Source organism: Arachis stenosperma, chromosome 5, assembly GCF_014773155.1.
Source record: "Arachis stenosperma cultivar V10309 chromosome 5, arast.V10309.gnm1.PFL2, whole genome shotgun sequence".
NCBI classification, from domain to species: domain Eukaryota; kingdom Viridiplantae; phylum Streptophyta; class Magnoliopsida; order Fabales; family Fabaceae; genus Arachis; species Arachis stenosperma.
Window position 1 is genome coordinate 69,787,500 of NC_080381.1, and position 7,372 is coordinate 69,794,871.

The window sequence follows — 7,372 nt, forward strand, 5'->3', positions numbered from 1 at the left end:
AGAAAAAGAAAAGTACATGTAAGTCCAAGGATTATAGCACGGGAGAGGAACATACAAGTGATGATCTTGCCAAGGTAAAGAAGGAAGTCGTTAACACATGGTCGCGACTTCATGTAATTAGGACATCAATGGAAATATAGCAAGAAAGATGAAGGCAATTAAATGCAAGATGTTTATTAATATGCCGGCAAAGGCATGAGTAGCATAGATCAAGCATTAATTATGAAAAATGTATTATCACTTGTAACAAATTAACAATCACGTTTGTATTGACAATTATATTAAATTAATAAAATATAGAAAAAGGTTTTGTGAAAAACAGGCATTAGAGTAGAAAGATAGAACAATTAAAATTGCACAATGCCATATGGGCTTTTTCACAAACACTTAGTATGCATGTTTAATATGATATGGAAAGAATTAAATTAGAACACACAAGCATTCCCAAAAATAATTAATATGAATTGTCAAATAACTCCATAATAATAATCACAAGCAATTATAAAAGAAATCACCCATTCATATATCTAACACCAAGTAAAATAATGCAAAAGTAAATAATTAAGAGGAGGAAGGGAGATAAAATAGAAAGAAAGAACCTTGAGAAGAAGGTGATAAAGAGAGAGATGATGGAGAATATGAGATTGAGAGAATATGAGAGAAGGGGAAAGAAGAAGAAGAAAAGAGTAAGGGAAGAAGAAGAAAAAGAGTGGAGAGAAAAGAAAGAAAGAAGAAGAAAGAAATTAGGATTTAGAAAAGGAAAAGATATGAAAAGTGGCGGCGCAGGGATCAGGTTGCGCTACGCTGATGATGCATACGCGTGGGTTGCGCAGAAAGAGAGGTGACGCGTAAGCGTCGGTCACACGGACGCGTGATCGTGTTTGTGCTACTAGCGTAAGGGTAACGTGACTCTCGCACAACCCTCTGTTCAAATTGGGATGTGTGCCAAAATGCCATATGACGCGTGCACGTCAGGCTCGTGCACGCGTGGAAGTGCTTATTGTGAAAGTGACGCGCACGCATCCACGACGCGTACGCGTGATGCAATTTGTGCCTCGGGCACAGCGCCAGCACAAAGCCAGCCCAACTTTCGGCCACTACACCTTTTACGTCAAATTCGCAAGGTCAAGCGTGCGTGTCATTGACGCGTACGCGTGGAGTGCTAATTTCTCAGATGACGCGTACGCGTGAGGGACGCATACGCGTGGTGATGCTTGTGCGATTGGCACACTTTCTGCACTGCTCCCACGTAATTTTCTGCCTTTTTTATGCAGATGCAAATGCAGGCTATATATAGAAATAATGAGAAGAGTCACTAAAAATAGAAACTAAGAAGAGAGGAATGATCATACCATGGTGGGTTGTCTCCCACCCAGCACTTTGCTTTAACGTCCTTATGTTGGATGGTCCACCAGCTTAATCTGCTTCTATTGGCGGGTCCTCCAAGAGAAAAACCTCTAGCTCTTTATTGTCCTTCATCTTCTCACCATGATACAGCTTTAAACGATGTCCATTGACTTTGATGAGATTAGAACTTGAAGGATGGCTCAGGCGGAAGACTCCATATGGCTCTGCCTTCTCTACTCTGTAGGGACCTTCCCACCTTGATCTCAGCTTGCCTAGCATGAGCCTCAACCTTGAGTTGTAAAGGAGAACTAATTCCCTAGGTCTGAACTCTCTCCTTTTAATGTGCTTATCATGCACAGCCTTCATCTTTTCTTTGTATAGCCTAGAGTTATCGTATGCTTCTAGGCAAAGGTTATCTAATTTTTGTAGTTGCATTTTCCTTTCAGCTCCGGCCTTCTCAAATCCCATGTTGATTTCTCTCACTACCCAGAATGCCTTGTGTTCCACCTCCACAGGAAGGTGGCAAGCCTTTCCGTATACTAGGCGGAAGGGGCTCATCCCGATTGGTGTCTTGTATGCTGTCTGATATGTCCAAAGCGCATCTTGTAGCCTGGTGCTCAAGTCCTTCCTACGAGGCTTGACTATCTTCTCTAGGATACGCTTTATCTCTCTGTTAGACACCTCTACTTGTTTGTTAGTCTATGGGTGGTAGGCAGTTGCTACCTTGTGGACAATCCCATGCTTCTTCAGTAGTCCTGCTAATCTCTTGTTACAAAAGTGAGTGCCTTGATCACTCACGATTGCTCGTGGTGATCTAAAGCGATAGATAATATGGTTTCTAACAAAGGAGACAACAGTGTTAGCATCATCAGTACGGGTAGGAATGGCTTCCACCCATTTAAAAACATAATCTACAGCTAACAGTATATAAAGATAACCACTAGAGTTTGGAAATGAACCCATGAAGTCAATACCCCAAACATAAAAAATTTCATAGAATAGCATAATTTGTTGGGGGCATCTCATCCTTCCTGGATATACTCCCAAACCTTTGGCATGTGGAACAAGATTTACAGAAGGCAGTAGTGATGACAAGTCATCATATACCCATTTTTCAAGCTAATTTCACTTGTTTTGTTAGCATTTATGCACTTTCTTGTATCCTAAGTAAGTGATTTGGAGTGAAAATGCATAACTTCTTTAAATCAAGCAACCACCATGAAATTAATGTTAAATCATGAGGTTTAAGCTAATTTTAATTGAATTTTAATTGATTTATGAGCCTCTTGAATTTAGTGATACTTGGAGTGGTTGTTTTGGTTTATTATAGGTGAAGAAAAGAAAAGAAAAGGAAAAGCGTGGCCTAAGGAGTGTAGCCCAAGGAAAGGAAAGTGTGGCAAAAGAGAGAAGAAGCGTGCCGCATGCAAAGGGGGAGGCAACATTGCCCTCCACAAGGGCACACTGCCCTCTAGGAGGGCAACATAAGAGAACCAAGAAGAGAAGGCAACTCTGCCCTGCCCACTCCAAGGGCAGAGCACAATTATGTGCCTTGGAACCAAGAAGAAGAGAACCTTGCCCTGCCCTCCACAAGGGCAGAATCGGGCTCTCCAAGGAAAGAAATCAAAGGAAAAATGCCTATGATGCATGCTACAAGGATCGAACAAGAGACCATGAGGAAGCTAGGCACTAAGGTCCACTACCGTGCCAAGAAACCAAGGAAATTATTGTAGCGTGCGCTTCCTCCGTGATTCGAACACGGGACGTGAAAGAGGGAATATTGCCCTGCCCTCTGCGCGGGCAGGGCAGCATCTTGTGTGTGGCGCATCACGCACAATCCTGGCGCACCAAGTCTTGTTCCTGGCAGCATCAGCGCGCGCAACGCTCGTCCCTGGCAGCACCAACTTTTCCTGCCCTGCCCTTGGCGCGGGCAGGGCAGCACCTTGCGCACCAAGAAGCAAATTCTGCGCACATTGCCGCGCCAAGCTCGCACAACGCCGCACCAATCTCATGCACCAAGCACCAATTTTCTGCCCTGCCCTCCACAAGGGCAGGGCAGCCTCCTGGGAGCACTTTTCATGGGCCGAAAATTCAAATTAAAACCCCATTTTAATTCATTTCTTCACCAATTCAAAAGCCCATCCAAATCCAAAAATCCAAGAATAGAAAGTGTATAAATAGGAGTTAGTTTGATGTAATTAGGACTTTTGCTTTGAGCTTTGAATTTTCACTTTTAATTTTGAGCTTTTGAATATTTTCTTGGTGACTTGACTGAGATTTCTGAGAATTGGGGAGGAGAATTGATCTCTCTTCTTCCTCATTCTTGCCTAAGCACTTCTAATCTTCTGTTTCTGAGTTTTAGGTGTGAGAAATTGAGGAAATTCTGTCTCAATTCCCATTCAAACTCTCTTTAACTCTTTTCTGCATAATTCAAATCAATTTCAATTTTCTTTACTGCTTCTTCTTCTAATTCTTGTCAATTACTTTGTTAACTTGGATCTAGGAAGGCAAATAGAGATCTAGGCTCTGCTACCTAGTCTCTTGAGACCTGAGACCCAATTTTACTTTTGGTTCTTCTGTGAACCTTGCTGCACTTTAATTTCATTTTCTGTTTGAATTCTCATTGCTTCTACTTCAATTTCTGCTCTCTTAATTGTTGCAATTCACATTCTCTTGTTTAAATTCTGCAATCCCAGTCCTCAATTCCCTTTTATATTCAAGCCATTTATCTTTCTTGCCATTTAAGTTACTGCAATTTACATTTCTTGCACTTTAAGTTTCAGTCATTTACTCTCTTGTTCTTTAAGATTCTGCAAATTTTACCTTCCTGTTCTTTAATTTACTGCAAATTCCCCTCTCCCTTTACATTTACTGTCATTTACTTCCTGTTAAACACAAATCACCCAACCAACACTTGATCCGCTTGACTAAACCACCCACTAAACTAAAATTGCTCAATCCTTCAATCCCTGTGGGATCGACCTCACTCATGTGAGTTATTATTACTTGATGCGACCCAGTACACTTGCCGGTGAGTTTTGTGTTGGATCGTTTTCCACAACATCAAGTTTTTGGCGCCGTTGCCGGGGATTGAAATAGATTGACAATGATTAAGTGAAGTGGAGGTCTAGATTAAGCATTTTTTCTTTTCTGTTATTCTAATTCATACTAACACACTAACTGTTTGAATTTTTGCTTAAACTAACTAAAACCTCATTCTAGCAATGGATTGAAGTTTTATTGGTTTTCTGGGTCTGTGTGTTTATTGTTGTGTGTTTGTATGTCAGGTACAGGAAGATCTACCCCTGTCCTCTCTGAAATTGATCAAAGAACTCTTCGGAGAATAAGAAGAGCCGAAAGAGGGAAGAACGTTGTTGGAGAAGAAGAATCTGAGGAGGAATTCCAAGAGATGGAAGGAGATCCTAATCAACCAGAAGGAGGAGCCAACAATAACCAACATCAACGAAGAGTCTTGGCTTCATACACATTTGCAAATGCTAGGCACTGTGGAAGTAGCATTCTTCCTCCTAATGTCAATGCAAACAATTTTGAACTCAAGCCACAACTCATCACTCTGGTTCAAAACAATTGTTCTTTTGGAGGAGGGCCTTTGGAGGATCCAAATCAACATTTGTCTACTTTCTTGAGAATCTGTGACACAGTGAAAACAAATGGTGTACCCCCTGATAGCTACAAGTTGCTGCTCTTTCCATTTTCTCTCAGAGACAAAGCCACTCAATGGCTAGAGACCTTTCCAAAAGAAAGCATCAACACTTGGGATGACTTGGTGAGCAAGTTTCTTGCCGAATTCTATCCCCCTCAAAGAATCCTAAGGTTGAAGACTGAGGTTCAAACGTTCACTCAATTGGAGGCTGAAAACTTATATGAAGCATGGGAAAGATATAAGGCACTATTGAGAAAGTGTCCACCAGAAATGTTCACTGAGTGGGACAAGTTGCAGAACTTCTATGAGGGACTCACTCTTAAAGCTCAAGAAGCTCTTGATCACTCTGCCGGAGGCTCACTACAACTCATGAAGACCACAGAGGAAGCTCGAAACCTCATTGATATGGTGGCCAACAACCAATATTTCTTTGCTCATCAAAGACAACGCCAACCATCACAGAGAAGAGGAGTAATGGAGTTGGAAGGAGTTGATTCTATCCTGGCTCAGAACAAGATGATGCAGCAGCAGATTCAACAACAATTTGAGCAAATGGCCAAAAGGATTGATGGCTTGCAAGTGGCAGCAGTGAGCACCACAAGCCAACCTCCAACCACTTGGGTGCAAAGTGAAGAAACTCAAGAAGAGCAACAGCAAGAGCAAGTCCAATACATGCACAACCAAAATCCTGGAACAAATGAAGTCTATGGTGACACTTACAATCCATCTTGGAAGAACCATCCCAACCTCAGATGGGGAGACAACCACAATCAAAACCAACAACCATGGCAACGAAACACAAGTCAGAACAATTGGAAAAACACAAACCACAACCCCCAGCCAAACACTAACCAAAACTCATACAGAAAACCACAAAACAACTACCCAAATTCTAACCAATACCCACCCAATAACCACCCAACTAACCAAAACACTTATCATCATCCATCAACACCCCAAAATCAAACCATCTCACAAGACTCACAGAGAATAACCAATCTAGAGTTGCTCATGGAGAAACTGATGAAGAACCAAGAATTGACAACAAAGAACCAAGAAGCCTCCATGAAGAACCTAGAGAGGCAGATTGGACAAATCTCCAAGAAGATTTCTGTTGAAAAACCATCAAGTTCACTACCTAGTGACACCATTCCCAACCCAAAGGAAGAATGCAAGGTCGTGCAACTAAGAAGTGGAAAAGTGTTAACAGATGGTAACCAAGGTGCAACCAAGCATAATGACACTGAGCCAACAAAGAATGATGAAGCCATCAACAAGGACATGATGACCAAGAATGTCCCAGAAAAACTCACAGAGGAAGACAACAAACCACAGAATTTGAAGAAAGGAAAGAAGATCCTGGAAGAACCAATTCCAAAACAACATTAAGTGGAGAAGAGCTCAACACCACCAGTGCCTTATCCACAGAGATTTCACAAGGAAACCAAGGATCAGCATTTCCACAAATTTCTTGAGACTTTCAAGAAGTTGGAAATCAACATACCTTTGGCCGAGGCTTTGGAGCAAATGCCTTTGTATGTCAAGTTCTTGAAGGAGCTCATCAATAAGAAAAGAGATTGGAATGAGAAGGAAACGGTGATGCTGAGTGAAGAATGTAGCGCCGTGCTCCAAAAAGGAATTCCACCAAAGCTTAAGGATCCAGGGAGTTTTGTAGTACCATGCACTATAGGCAAACTATCCTTGGACAAAGCTCTTTGTGATCTTGGAGCTAGTATCAACTTAATGCCCCTGTCCATGATGAAGAAGCTTGCCATAGAAGAACTCAAACCAACCAGGATGTCATTAGTCATGGCCGACAGATCAATCAAGACACCGAATGGAATTGTGGAAAATCTGCTAGTTAAGGTTGGAGAGTTTATCTTCCCTGCGGACTTTGTAATCCTAGATACTGATGAGGAAGGCAACAATTCAATCATCTTGGGCAGACCATTTCTAGCAACTGCAAGAGCCATTATAGATGTGGAAAAAGGAGAAATGATTTTTAGAGTACACAATGAGCAAATGATCATCAATGTTTTTAAGTCAATGCAACACCCTCCAGAGCAGGAAGATCATTTGAGGGTGGATATGATAGAGAGCCTGGTGGAAGAAATGTTAGACATTGACTAGCATGAGCAAGAAAAAGACAATCAAGAAACAATAGAGGAACATGTGGCTGAGGCTTTCATAAGCAAAGAGGAGAAACCAAGCAAGAAAGAAGAGGTACAAAAGCAAGAATTGAAGCCATTACCTTCTCATCTCAAATATGCATTTCTTGGCACCTCAGAAAGCTTCCCGGTGATCATCAATTCGTCCTTGACAAAGAAAGAAGAAGGAGAGCTTCTTGATGTTCTCAGAGCTCAC

The 7,372-nt window shown here is 41.7% G+C and overlaps 1 protein-coding gene across 1 annotated transcript; it reads right to left on the bottom strand.

The window, feature by feature from the left end:
- Positions 1-1,416: 1,416 nt before the first annotated feature.
- LOC130980880 (uncharacterized) lies at positions 1,417-1,905 on the bottom strand. The gene has a single exon (XM_057904525.1). The coding sequence runs from the start codon at positions 1,903-1,905 to the stop codon at positions 1,417-1,419; it is 489 nt and encodes a 162-aa protein (XP_057760508.1).
- Positions 1,906-7,372: the final 5,467 nt, after the last annotated feature.